Source organism: Pinus tabuliformis, chromosome 6 (assembly GCF_031772625.1).
Source record: "Pinus tabuliformis cultivar Carrire ecotype Pingquan chromosome 6, CPIR1, whole genome shotgun sequence".
NCBI classification, from domain to species: Eukaryota; Viridiplantae; Streptophyta; class Pinopsida; order Pinales; family Pinaceae; genus Pinus; species Pinus tabuliformis.
Window position 1 is genome coordinate 647,888,129 of NC_142292.1, and position 14,159 is coordinate 647,902,287.

The 14,159-nt window shown below is 37.7% G+C and overlaps 1 protein-coding gene across 4 annotated transcripts in view; it reads left to right on the forward strand.

The window, feature by feature from the left end:
* Nucleotides 1-14,159, forward strand: part of LOC149260285 (FAD-binding protein) — a 375,148-nt gene that overhangs the window by 107,727 nt on the left and 253,262 nt on the right. For all 4 annotated transcript variants that reach the window (XM_089420053.1, XM_089420065.1, XM_089420059.1 and 1 more), the window contains exon 3: nucleotides 3,509-3,576. In XM_089420053.1, the coding sequence (XP_089276179.1) occupies nucleotides 3,509-3,576 (68 nt within the window). The remainder of the gene's footprint in view (nucleotides 1-3,508; nucleotides 3,577-14,159) is intronic.

The following is a 14,159-nucleotide window of genomic DNA, read 5'->3' on the forward strand; positions in this document are numbered from 1 at the left end:
TCTAGCCATTTGAGTTGAGCATTGGGCTTCGAAGTGAGCCATTGAGCTTTGAAAGGTTAATATTCTTCATTTCTTTGTCTTTCAGGCCGTAAGCAAAGGGGACGTTGGATTTCCAAGGGAAATTTGAGTCAATTCGACCCTTTAGAGGGCAAATCTATGAATGTAATTATAATATTCTAATAAAATTACCTAGTCTTTGACATGTGAATGACAAATAAATAATATTTCTTGGAGGAAGAGTCAACTAGCCGTTATAAAAGTTTTATAAAAGGCTAGCCTCTCTTGTTGAACAATTATTATTGTCTTGTGAGATCATATACTATAATAAAGAACTCTTTTTGCAAATTTTTGTGCAAGCATTGTGTGGGTTTGCTATTACTATCTTGTATTTTCTTGGCTATTGTTGTAATCATGGTATAATGTAAAATAATTCACAAAGCAAGATTACACAACAATTGTAGGAACAATCCATTGAGGGTATATATAGCCACACAAAAGACGTAGACTAGGTGCTAGTCCACTTTATCTCTTTGTTATAGGTGGATCAGTCGGACAAAGTTTGGACCAACCTTCTAGGAGGTAGCTTCAACTCGGAGAAGGGTTTGTATCCATCACACAGTTGATCAGAAAATTGAAGATGCTACACTAGGGGTCACTCCTAGTTGGATTTGAATGATGTGGAGAGTTTAAAAACAAAGGTGGTGGCGATTTTCTCTTTCAAGACCAATCCCACCTCGTTGTCAAAGTGCAAGGTTGACTTAAGTGCAAGTGTGTTTCACAACTTTGATTCTTGAGGTAATTTGTCGTGGTACAAAGTAATACATCTACAAAATCCATTTTATATATTAAAAAATCAAAATCTTTTAATTTCCTATTTTAGTTTAGGGTAATTTACTCAATAATTTAATATATTAAAGTTCTTTTTTAATATGTTTTTGAGATTTCTAGAAGCCCCTTGTAGCCTTTGAGGATCCTCATTTATAAATAATAAATGCTGTTTTTGGAGTTTAATGTTTGCATTATGTTACCTGTATGACGTATCACTTGTCCAATTTATCTTATGTTTCTCATTTAAATGTTCTAACTTCTAGGTCCTTGGCACATGCTCATTTATTCTTGAATATTGAATCTATATCTGTATTCTAAATTATAATGTTAAAAATCAAAACCTTAATGCTTTCTGATTTTCTGGTGTATATATAGCACATTCCCTGTTTCCTAATATTTGCGGGTCATGTTTGCAGCACATTCCCATTTTGCAACTTAACTATTTACTTGGGAGTGTGGGAAATAAATTTATCTCTTAGCCAAGGGGCAATACACTAAATTTTGAACTGTTGTTGCACATATGTTTCACTGCATATTAAGTTTTTTGTTGCAGAACTACAATTTTCCTTGCTGTAGCATAATAGGTCTGCAAGTTTTTCAAGGTTCCCAATGCAATGCACGTAAGTATGCTACTTTGAGATTTAATAGATAGGTTCTATCCCGAATTATTATGTTTATATTCCATTTATAGAGCCTAAAAGCCATTATTTCCAATTGTTGCTAGTTTAATTCTCGTTGGAAGTTTTCTGGGCATAGCTCCTAGAGGGATTTGATCCCAAAACCTCATAAATTCAATCTCCAGCTTGTTGGAAATTGCAATGCAATGCACATAAGTATGCTACTTTGAGATTTAATAGATAGGTTCTATACCGAATTATTATGTTTATATTCCATTTATAGAGCCTAAAAGCCATTATTTCCAATTGTTGCTAGTTTAATTCTCGTTGGAAGTTTTCTGGGCATAGCTCCTAGAGGGATTTGATCCCAAAACCTCATAAATTCAATCTCCAGCTTGTTGGAAATTGCAATTTTCCGCAAGTTAAAGGCCGTGGAGTGATCTGAAAGGGTCAATCTAACACCTCCTAGCCTCACCACCTCTAAATCTTTGATCTAGAGTGCTTTGACACTACTTGAGTGGTGATTTCAAGGGAAATTGTTTATTGTCCCTGCATTTTTCTGCAGACTATACAATCTGCAGTGACATGACAAGAAACAAATTGACGCATGAAGTCCTCTAACCAGTACTCTAATCACAGAAATAACTTCATATTTGGTTAGCCTATTTTCAATAGACTCATATTGACTTGTCATATTGATATGTTTCTTGAGTTGGGTCTTATATAATGTTGGTTACAAGAATATTCTGCAGATTTTTACACATTTAACCAGGAGGACAGTAAACAGTTAATTTCTCCTCTTCACCCTTAGACCCCATTTAAGGCGCTAGTCTTTACTTGATTGCATGAGGTATCAAGATTCAAAAGGGAATCCTTCCATAGCATTTCAGGAGGAAGTTGGGTTTAAAGAGCGAGGATTTGGGTTGAGGTGATAGTGGGGCCATATCCTGTGTGCCAATCATAGCAGGTTGCCAAGACCTTAGCAACCCTGCTATTTTGGTAACAGGGCTCAATCTTGAGGCACCAGGATGGTTAGTGAGAAATACATGCACGTTAAAGGGAATATTCTACAACCTGGTTTGGATGAATGCTTAACATAATGCAAATGAACTAAAATGAAAGTAAAATGAAGTTCATACTGTACAAGTGAAAAAATAAAATCCCACTATAATAAATCAAAACGAATATTAAAAATCGACCTTGATTAAAAATATAATAATAAAACTAATGGGCATAGATTTCTCTGGGTGCACTCTACAGCACAGTGTGGATGCGATGTGTACGTAATGCGAATAAACTAAAACAAAAGAAGAATTGAAGTCCATAATGTAAAAGTGAAAAAATAAAAGACCACCTTAATAATAAAAAAGAATATTAAGAAAATAAGCATGATAAAAACTAGTAATAAACTGAATCAGGATAGATCCATCTTAATCCTGATCTTTTAACCACCGAGAAGTTTGTACCTCAGTTTCTTTTTGGTCCCTCTCAATGCCTAATAGATCTGGGGTTAAGATGGATCTACAACAGTATTAATGCAGCACTTAGAGGTCTTATTTATGTCACAGCATGTTGTCACCTTAGAGGAAAGGGTTAATAACAAACTGTAATAGGGTGGGAGTTTTGGCTATACATTATGCCATCTTGGTGGCAGTTCCATAGTGATCTCACTCTGCGATCCTGGTGGCAGTTGTATCTATAATATTTCTGTAACTCTAATAGGAGAGCTGATTTCTTCGGAAATGAAAATAAGCTCCCTTAGCAAACATCAGCTTGAAATCTTTGTTTTGATTTGAAATATTTATAATTATGAGAAAAAAATCCAATCTTTGTTGCTCAATACTTGTATTCTATTATTTTATCCTTCTCTAAGTGAAGCTATTGCTTTGCTGTCTTTATACAACCTTTATTGGGTTATTACAATTGTTTTCCTTTGACAGTTTTTTTGCATAACGTATCTAAACCTACTTAACAAAAATAACAGTCAGAATGAAAGCTAGCCTTTTGATATAAACAATTGGTTTAAACTGATTGACCTTAGAATTAGATTTATCGTATGGCAGATTCACACAATTTGAGGAGATGGGAAAGCTAGGGAGTCAAATGCTTGCGGGGTTTCACCAAGAACTTGGTTAGTACAGTATCAGTTATTACAGTTTTCATCACTTCTATTGCACTCTTGTTTCTGTTTGACTTGCATTTTAAGGAGTGGACTTATCATTACTAACATATTTTATTTGTGTATGAAATTATCTGTTCTATGTCTTCTTATGGAAGGGGTGTCTTCCTGGATTCTACCTGCTTGTAAAACCTTTCAATGAGATGTCGGTCTCCGTTTTCAATGTGAATATGATCAAGTTTTTCTGTATTTTCTAAAACTCCATTCTTTTGTTACTAGTCCCTTGTGAGAAATTTTAGGAAGCATAGGAGTTATCAACAAGGTAGAGAATATATTGTGAGCATTCAAATTACACAAGTTGTCCTGGTAACACCTTTTGTGTAGGAGAATTTATAAGGGCTTTCCATCCTTGGAGTCTTTTTTATCTTCCATGTGAGAAATTTTAGGAAGCATAGGAGTTATCAACAAGGTAGAGAATATCTTGTGAGCATTCAAATTACATAAGTTGTCCTGGTAACACCTTTTGTGTAGGAGAATTTATAAGGGCTTTCCATCCTTGGAGTCCTTTCATCTTCCATGTTTCCTTCTGCTTTTATATTGTTCTAATATTAATGCCAAATAGAATGCATATGTTGATTTTAGAATCTTTGTCAATTGAAGATTTACACCTGGTTGTCTTTTGTGCTTTTGTAAACTATGACAATAATAAATAAATATTTTTGAAGGTTTTCTGTATGTCGAATTCTTTGCTTGCAATTTCATTGTTCAAATTTTGGCTGATAATGGGTTTTATTTATAAATTACATTAGTTAGGCAACTAGATAATAAACAGAAAATGAATGCAAACTATTCAGTAAATCGAGGAAGTTTGAGATCATAAATTTCTTAGTCTCTATAAGGATAAATTTAATATATAGAGCTTTGTGGCCAAAGTTTCAAAGAAAAAATATAAACTCTCCTTTAATACTTGTCATCCTTTGTGATGTAAAACACAAATGGATGCCTGAATGATCAATATTGCGACATTACTTGAAACTTTTATGCTTTTTGTTTCAACACCGGACACATCAAGAATATATTGGAGAGGGAAGGAAATGTAGGTCTTTGATGCAAAAATATGTTAAATTGGGGAACCTAACAATCCTTCTTCCTTGGAAACTATATGCTTGACTAACATGCAGGCTAAGAAACCGGATTCATTGCCCAAGACCCACGTGTCCCGAATCGGACGAATCAGGCACGATTCAGTGGGACATGTGTCCTCCAAATCGTGTCCCGATTTCAGGACATGTGTCACGAGTTTTTGACCTCTGCACGGCTATAAAAGTACGATTTGGCCCATTCTAACTTTGCAATAGTCATTCTCTCTTGTTGTGGGTTTACCGTGGGTGTGTGAGAGCGAAGAGCAAAGGGTGTGGGAGCATTTTGGAGGCGATTCAAGCAACATGTAAGTGCATTTTATCTCTATTTCTTTGCATTTTTATTACAACAGTTTGCATGTGCATTTGTTTTACAAATTTGTGCATTTTTTCTTTATTTTTAACAACATTCATGGCTCAATTAAGGGCAACAGGGAAGGGGCAAAGGAAGGGGAAGAATGTACCCATTGGAGATGCCCTTCTTCTTCCGATATCCTCAGGGTCTGCAAGTGTTCCCTCTCTTGCAAGTGGGGCTGCAACAACAACTTCAAATGTTGAGGGAAGACAACAACCTCATGATAACAAATATCCCTTGTGGAAATATGTCACAAGAGAGCAAGGGCCAGGAAGCAAGATGAAGGGAGGAGGCAGTGTTGCTTGGAAATGCATCTATTGCAAAAATCATTTCATGAGCACATATTACCATGTGAAAGCTCATTTGTTGGCTTTACCAAGTTGTGGAATTGCAACATGTACACATGTGTCTTTAGCTAAGAGAAAGGAAATGGAAAAAGAGGCCAACGTTGGTATGACAAAGGTGGCTGCAACATCTAAAAAAACAAGAATGAAGAGCCCCTTCTATTCTTGAGGAAAAACAACAACAGATTTCCATTTTAGAGTTTTGGTGGGGGACAAGCAGCAAAAATAAAGGCAATGGCACTTGGTCCATTGGAAAAGATTTTCCAGAAAAAGAAACGGGAAGAGCTTGATCTCACCATTGCATTATTTTTCTATCAGAACTTCATATCCTTTATGTTGCACACTCACCTTTATTTATTGAGATGTGCCGAGCTCTAACTCAAGGGGCTCCATTAGGGTATGTGCCTCCTGGGTTAGAGAAGCTTAGAACCACATTGTTGACGAAGGCAAAGAAAGAGGTGGACAAAATGCTTGAGCCTATTAAATTAGCATGACCAACATCTAGGGTTAGCATTGTTTCTGATGGATGGACAGATCCAGCACGACACCCACTCATCAACTTCATGGTGTCTTCCTTGAATGGTCCAGTTTTCTTGAAATTAGTGGATGCACTTGGACAATACAAGGATGCACAATATATGGGTGAGTTGTTTATTAAAGTTATTGAAGATGTAGGTGTTGATTCTTGTGTGCAAATCATTACAGATAATGTACCTGTTTGCAAGGCTGCTGGTATGATTGTGGAAGCTAAATATCCACAAGTAATTTGGACACCTTGCATTGTCCATTCTTTGAATTTAGCACTTAAATCTTTTGCTTATGATGTGCTTTGGATTAGAAGCATTATTGAGGATGCATGACATATTCGCAACTTTGTACAAAATCATACAAATGCCCTTACTATCTACAAGGAGTACACCAATCTATCATTGTTGAAGATTTCTGATACACGATTTGCCTCTTCATTCATCATGTTGAAGAGGTTGAGGGAGGTCAAGACCGCTCTTGGGGCCATGGTTATTTCAAAGTTTTGGTCTTTTTGGAGAAAGAAAGATCAAGCAGCCTCAAAAAGAGTAAAGGACACAATGTTAGATGATGCTTGGTGGGAGAGGGTAGATCTACTTATTCAGATCATGGACCTTGTCATTTCTTTGCTTCGATTTGCAGATACAAACCAACCCATCTTAGGAGAGGTTTATGAGGGATGGGATTCCATGATTGAGTCTGTGAGGAGCATTATTTTATAGAGTGAGTGCCTCGAGTATGAGACATTATCAAAGGCCTTCTTCACCACCATACAGGATATTCTTGTCAACAAATGGGACAAGAATCCAAAATACTACAACCATGAGTGGCTGAATGGTGGACCTTCCCGCAGATTCCCTCCTCACATGGATGGGGAAATTTCACAAGGGAGGAAAGATGCATTGAGGTGGATTTTTCAGGATAGAGCATCCCTTGATGAGGTGGAGGATGCCTTTGCAGAGTTTTCCATTGGCACTGGTCAATTTGTAGGATATGATGTGATTAGAGACAGGGCGGCTAAGAAGCCCTATTCTTGGTGGTCACCTCATAGGGCAACAAGCCCTCCTTTATAGTAGTTAGCCATGAGGCTCCTTTCTCAGGTGACTTCATCCTCTTGTTGCAAGAGGAATTGGAGCACATATAGGAATTTGTATAGTGTCAAGAAGAACATGCTTGAGCAGTCCAGGGCAGAGACAATGGTGTATGTGAACACCAACCTTCTTCTTATTTACAAGCAGAGGGATGAGTGGTTGAAGGGAAAGACAAAGATGTGGGATGTCTTTCCTGATGATATGGGTTTGGACAACAGTGTTGAGTTGGCATTGATGAACTTGGATCTTAATGAGCCAGTGTTAGAGCCTGTCACTTTTGATGATGGTGATACTATAGAGGGGTCATCCTCCACACCAACAGCTTCAGAGATGACATTGGATACAAAGGAGGAGGATGCAGCAGAGGAGAGCAGTGGTGACCATGATGATGAGTACAATGATGCTGATTTTGATGACGAGGATTGGTGACTCATGAGCTACCTACTACCTTAAGGCTTGTAGTTGTTTTGCATTTGCTATTTCTATTTTCCATTGGCATTGCTACTACCTATGTAACACATTTTGATTTTGATGACTTAATGAGAAAACTACAGTATCTTGTCTTTCTCCTATTGGATCATTGATGATTATGTTTTATCATTTATGTCACAATTGTATTTGTATGCATAATGTTACTTTGTAAAACTACATCTAGATGAAGATCGATGTTTGAATCAATGAAATTGTATCATGAATGAGAATTTGTGTAAGAAATATCTAATTTTTAATATATATATATATATATATATATATATAGCATGTCCTAATGTGTCTTGTTCCGAGGGGTCAAAGTGTCTGTGTCCGACACTCGAATCCTCGTGTCCTTCGTGTCCCCATGTCAGGTGACTTAGCCTATAGGTACTTTCCCTCATTCCAAGGAAGGTACCCAATGTAAAGCTGACTGCATAGACTATTGTACATTGACTCGATAGGGGCATTGAGTGAGGCCCAAATATGCAGAAGCAGCCAAACTGTGGAATTGACCCTGAGAGCTCTTGCTTGCGATTCACAACTTAACCACTTGAACTAGCCTGCTGGGTTGTAACAAGCCTTACCATTGTTACTTGTGAATATGACAAGAAGTTGATGTTAATGATAATAGCATTAGACATATACTTCCACATAGGTCTAAGTGTCTAAACATGTAGAAGTTGTCCAAAGGACCTTTAACCTTAACAAATTTCTTTAATTAATGGATTTATTATAGTAATTTCATTTTATAAGAAAAAGTGAGTTAATCTAATGAATTGCAAAGGTTATTTGTATTAGTGAATTAGATGAATCTCAACCATTGATATCAAGTGAAGATGAGATCTAATCTCGACCATCAATCAATTTGGAGAATAGGGTGTGGATTCAATCAATAAACCAAACTTATAAAAGGAAGGCTAGGCTAAGGGAGAAAACACATCTTTGAACACAAGACACAATGAGATAGTGAGATCTTAGTGATTGGGTGGAGAAAGACTTTCATCCAAGTGTGCAGTGTTCAAGGAAGAGTGTAAGGGGTAGCAAGGGAGAAGTATCTAGATCTGCTAAATAATATTTGCAAAGGGATTGATTGACTAGACCATTTCCAAGTTTCTATGCTATTTGTCTTTTTCCTCAGAGGGTTGTTACCCATCAAAAGTAGGTAACCCCATGGGATAACTTTTTTCTCCTAATTTGGACAGCCAACTAGCTAACAACCTTGTATTTGCTCAGTATATGATGATATGCCACATTACTTTGCCATTTGCGCCGATCAGACACCTCTTACCATCCGACATTTCTTTTGAAGAAAAGTGGGTCACCACTCGACAAATACTTTAGCCATTTTGCAATCAAGTGCTTTTACTTAATCTTTTGGGCAATCTAACATGGATATAGGGGTGATTTGGATGATTGAACAATCTTGACTATAAACTTGTTCTCTTACCTTACCAGGGTGGCTAGTTTTTTGCCCTAGCATAGTGGGACATCCTTTGAGGCCTTAGGGTTATAATAGGGGCACTACTTGGGAAACTTGGATTGAAGTGCATGTCAGTAATCTTTCCATACTTACCGCTCTTCATCCTTCCCTTGATTTCAAGTCCATCCATTTGGTTTGTTGTCATTGATTCATTGGGATTGGCACCTTCATATCCTCGTCTTTGAGTTTGGGCTGAAAACATTACCTTAGAGGTTGATGCAGCTAAAAGTAAGGTAAAACCATAAAATGGCCACAATGAAAGAAAAAGAAAAGTCAAAATGCAAAAAATGGCTGAGACATTAATTAGCGTGTTGGTAAAAGCTTAGCATGAGCTCTACCACCCTTATTAGCCATCACCCAATTCTCAAACACTTGATGGTTCATCACAGAACAAGGAATGCTTGCATGTACCAACCCTAATGAGTGAGAAGCTGACTCATCATTAAGGGATGAATCGATGTTATATCATTAAAAGCAAACTTGGACACCTGAGCTATGCTCCCTATCAAAGAATTACAGAAAAGGAAGTAAAAGGTGCACTAGAGAGGTGGAAAAAGCAGGATGAGGAAAGGTGTATCTCATGCCTCCACGGTTATCACGAAACCCTATGAATTGAAGGGTTGACCTTGGACTTGACACGTTCCCTTAGTGGCTGGAAGCACCTAATAGGGTTGACCATCTACCCATCCCTAACAAGGTAGGGAACACTTTTGCGAGACTTTGCCTTGTTAGATATTTGAAGGTGATCCCATTTTGAAGTCTTATTATGCCCTTAACAATTAAGTATGGTTCACTATCATGCATCTATGGTCATTGTTTGTAATGATTGGTGGCTCTCACTTGATCTTGAGATGACCTTCCCTACACACTCCATGCCTACACTACACATGATGCCCAGGTCGTAACCCACTTTCAGAGAGCAGTGATGACCTTGCAGATGCAATGTTCTCCCGCCATAACAGAGCATTGGGCATTTTGATGATTCCAACAGTTGATTGACACCTTAGAGCACCCCTAGATGCTAAAATGTTAAGCTCACTTTGCTTGGTGTTGGAGATTCTTGACAATGTACCCAATGGACCTAGCATGCCTTAGGTTGGCCTTGACACTATTTGATGGACATGACTTAATCCAGAGTCTAGATGATGAAATCGACATAATCATAAGAATAAGAAATCGACATCCCAAAATAAAAAAAGTAAACAATGGATTCATAGACAAGGTAAAGATTTTCAGGTTGGTGATTAGTCCTTGTTGATGACAACTCGTTTCTATTTAGTGTCAATGCCAAAGTAGGGGTTGGATATTTCTATATTGCAAAGCTTGACGGTGAACTATTGCCTTCTGCTGTGGGAGGCAAGTACCTTACCTTATTCAATGGAACTTGATGTAGTTGTATTTAGGTAGTTGCATTGCATTTGTGTGTTGCATTATTGTGTGTGCATCCTACTTACTCATTATTCATGCCGATGTGTGGATATTAGATTAGATTGAATTTAGCTAACCTTTTCCTTTCATTTTGGTTTTATTTATCATATAAAATCAAGGCGATGGTCAACACCTTGTACACATGCTAGCAAACAAGTTGATTTCAGTGTGCAGGTAATAGGTTTGCGAGCCCAGAGATTGCTGGGGTTCTTATGAACTCCTTGTTTGAGCATATGGATCATGCACTGTACGGTGAGCATGTTCCCAAGTTGGAGCCAGATGATACCCACCAAAAGTGGTTAACACCATAGGAGAAAATTTTACTAGCTAGCCAAAAACCTTGTACATGCTTAGTATATGATGGTATGCCACATTCCTTAGCTATTTGCATCGGTCAAACACCTTCAACCATCCAACATTCCTTTGGAACGAACAGGTACTTTAACCATTTTGCATTTAAGTGCTTTTACTTAATGTTTTGGCATTATAACATGGATAAAGGGGTGATCTAGAAAATTGACCGATCATGACTCTAAACTTGTTCTCTCAACCTATCAGGGGGGTTAGTCTTTGACCCTAGTGCAGTGGGACGTCCTCTGAGGCCTTAAGGTTATAGGAGGGCCACTACTTGAGAAATTTGGACTGTAGTATTGTGTTCGTAACCTTTCCATACTTACCACTCTTCACCCTTCCCCTAATATCATGTACATTCTTCGAGTTTTCTATGATTGGTTAATTGGGATTGGCACCCTGATATCCTCATCTTTGAGTATGAGTCAAACTTTTCCCTAGAGTTTGATGCAGTTAAAAGAAAGGTAAAAGCATAAGATGGTCACAATGAAAGAAAAAGAAAACTGAAATTTCCAAACATGGCCTGAACATTAATTAGTGCATGGTAAAAATCCTAGCATGAGCTCTAGCCCCCTCACTAGCCATCACTTAGTTCCTGAGTAATTGATGCCCTATCACATATAAGGAAACCTTGCATGTCCCAACCCTGATGAGCAAGAAGTTGACTCATCATTAAGGGGTAAATCAATGCCATATCATTAAAAGGAAGCTTTGACACTTGAGCTATGCTCCCTATCAAGGGCATGCTAGAGGGGTGGAAAAAACAAGCTGTGAAAAGGGGTAGCTCATGCCTCCTCGATTTCTCCCTCCATAAATTTATACACTTGGGATGATGGACCTCCATTAGCTAGTCCCATGACCATGGCACCTAACCATGAAGCATTTCCCCTCTATTGCCAACACTATCACAAACACCTATGAATTGAAGGGTTGACCTTGGACATGTTACCTCCCCTTAGGGGCTGAAGCACCTATTAAGGTTGACCATCTAGCCATCCCTAACAATTTAGGGAACACTTTTACAGGACTTGGTCTAGTTAGAGATTTGAAGGTGATGCCAACTTTAAGTCTTATTATGTCCTTAACATTTAGGTATGGTTCATTATGATGCATTTATGGTCATTGTCTCTAATGAATGGTAACGTCCACTTGAGTTTGAGATGGGTTTGCCATGTGGTCCTTCACAACAACAAAGTCCTTGAGGGCACACACTCCATGCCTACACTACACATGATGCCTAGGTCATACCCCACTTCCAGAGAGCAGTGATGAGCCATGACCTTGCAGATGCAACATTGCCCCTCTATAGCAGTGCGTTGAGGATTTTGATGATTCCAACAGTTGTTTGAATCCTTAGAGCACTCCTAATCACTGAAACATTGAGCTTACTTTGCTTAGTATTGGAGATTCTTTGTGACGTACCCAGCAGGCACAACATGCCTCATGCTGACATTAACATTGTTTGACATGCATGACATGATTTTGAGTCTAGATGATGGTGGTCATCCCCAGGATAACAAGGGAGGGCTTGTACTATAATTTGGAGCCCTAACGCTAGAGAAAGAGTGTGCCACATCGTACTTCTAGTTCCCTTGGAGATGATCAGGGAACCCAAAGTAGGGTTTTGACACATGGAGGCATTTTGAGGCACGTCTTAAGGGTTTCCCTCAAGTATAGAGTTGATTATGGTGTTTGGACATGCACCTTATCCATTCCATGCATTTCAAAGTTTTATTCCCCAAAAATGGCATGACGTCTTGCTAGAGGAGAGTTTCAATTCACACTTATGCGATTTTGTGGCTTATTTTTGTTATGTTGAGCTATCGGGTTGGCTTGTAACCCATTTTCTTCTTGTATACTCAAAATTAACTTGTTATAGGGATTTGGGCTAATTATTTTGAGTTATAGACCTCATGTATTATTGAGGATCACTCATTTTTCATTTCTCATCATCACTCCTGGAGTTTGGCCTCTTCTTGAGAGCTCGACTTAGCCTTTGTTGAACTCACTACTTGTGAAGATGTAACTTTGATGGTGTTATGGTTATTGGAGATTGGCTTATGTCTTGGAGCCGTCTTTTTTGGATTGAAAGAAGGCTTTTTCATGGAAGAATTATAAGTTTTATTATAGATTTTTATTGTTTTAGATGTACTTAGTTATTGCTAGGGTTTTTCTTTGTTCCATGTCTAAATCAAAATTATTGTTGGAAACTCTTGGTTAATTTTTGCATGTTAATGAAAAACCTTGAAAAATTAAACATTTTTCCTTTCTCTTATTTTCTAAGCGTTTCAAGGCAAGTTTCTAGGGCATTTTTATAGTGCTGAATTCAACTATGGCTCTTGTGGATGAACGTTGGAGGTAATAAAACTTGAGTCTAACCTTGTTGATCCTTTTAACTCAAAGTGTAGTCTTTGGCATGGTTAAACTTACCTTAGAAGTGTTGACATAATCTTTTTGTAAGTATTTTGTGCCATAGAAAAAGCCTAACCCTAGCCAGGGTTTCAACTTAAGGCTTAATTTGAGGGTTTGCCTTATTCCTTTGTTGATTTTATCTTTAGTGAACCCTTTCTTTGTTGCATGTATGACTAGGAACCCCTTTGTTGCTACAGATCCAGAAACCTTAGGCCGTATGTTGGATCTCTGGGCTTGGTGCATGATACACTATTCCTTTACAAGAAGAATTGTGTCTTTTCCATTAATGCATGTCTTCTTTTAGCCTATATCTACATCACCTTGAGCCATACAATCTAGAATTACCTTTAGGCTTTAGGTGATCACTGGGAAGCTTCCCTTGTGGTGCAATTCCATTGAAGCGTAGAAGGAAGATTGCTGTGGTGATAGTGGCAATCTCCCTCATTGTTGCAACGAGGTCTAGCCTTTGCCTTGCGAGGCCTCTCATAGGGCCTGCTAGATTTTGAGGCAACAAGGGCCATTATCCTAAGAAGGAAGCCATTGTATGCTGAGGATATTATTTAATGGACAACATGTTTGAAGGTTAGAATTTATGTGTATATATGTGTGAGACTGGCTATGTTTGCTTTCACTGATTTATTTTATTTACTTTAAAATCCTAGTAGTGGATAAAGATGAAAATTTTAATTATGTTATAGCAAGAAATTTTATTAAGTAATAATTTTCCAGTTGTTGGTGTGAAGGAAAATTAACAATTGATATAATAATACAAGATAGGAAGGTTATAAGGTTATTGTATTAACAAATTTATTAGGTTTAATAATTAATATAGGAAGTTGATGATACAATACAAAACATTATTGCTTATTTATACATGTGTAGGGAAGAGAGGTAACTCTTTGATATATATATGTGTGTGTGTGTATGCATGTATGTATGTATTAGGTATAATACATGCTCTCCCATTTATGAATGCTTTGTCCTCAAAGCTCAAGAGAA